This window comes from Sinocyclocheilus anshuiensis, unplaced genomic scaffold (assembly GCF_001515605.1).
Source record: "Sinocyclocheilus anshuiensis isolate Anshui unplaced genomic scaffold, SAMN03320099.WGS_v1.1 scaffold687, whole genome shotgun sequence".
Lineage (NCBI taxonomy): Eukaryota > Metazoa > Chordata > Actinopteri > Cypriniformes > Cyprinidae > Sinocyclocheilus > Sinocyclocheilus anshuiensis.
In genome coordinates this window covers 421,308-421,763 of record NW_015551096.1, presented here as the reverse complement: position 1 = coordinate 421,763, position 456 = coordinate 421,308, and the positions used below count along the sequence as shown (strand labels likewise).

At 48.7% G+C, this 456-nt stretch overlaps 1 protein-coding gene across 1 annotated transcript in view; it reads left to right on the top strand.

Annotated features, from left to right (window-relative positions):
• vav1 (vav guanine nucleotide exchange factor 1) overlaps window positions 1–456 on the top strand; it is a 16,545-nt gene that overhangs the window by 2,645 nt on the left and 13,444 nt on the right. Inside the window, exons 3-4 of the mRNA XM_016452768.1 lie at window positions 101–217; window positions 299–357. Of these exons, the coding sequence (XP_016308254.1) occupies window positions 101–217; window positions 299–357 (176 nt within the window). The remainder of the gene's footprint in view (window positions 1–100; window positions 218–298; window positions 358–456) is intronic.

The window sequence follows — 456 nt, the reverse complement described above, 5'->3', positions numbered from 1 at the left end:
GTCTGTCTGTCTGTCTGTCTGTCTGTCTGTCTGTCTGTCTGTCTGACTGTCTGTCTGTCTGTGCGAATGATTAATCGTGTGTGTGTGTGTGTGTGTGTAGTTCTTGTGTCTGAAGAACATCAGGACGTTCCTGTGTGCCTGTCAGGAGAAATTCGGTATGAAGAAGAACGAGCTTTTCGAGGCCTTTGACCTGTTTGACGTCCGGGACTTTGCGAAGGTCTGAACTCTGAGAGAGTGATTGATGTGTTATTACTGTGATGATGATAATGTCACGCTAACGAACGCTCGTGATCGACAGGTGATCGATACACTGTCCATCCTGTCACAAACACCGCTGGCCCTGCAGAGAGGATTCCGGTAACACATACACACACACACACACACACACACACTCACACACACGCACACACTCACTCACACACACACACACACACACACACACACACACACACACAC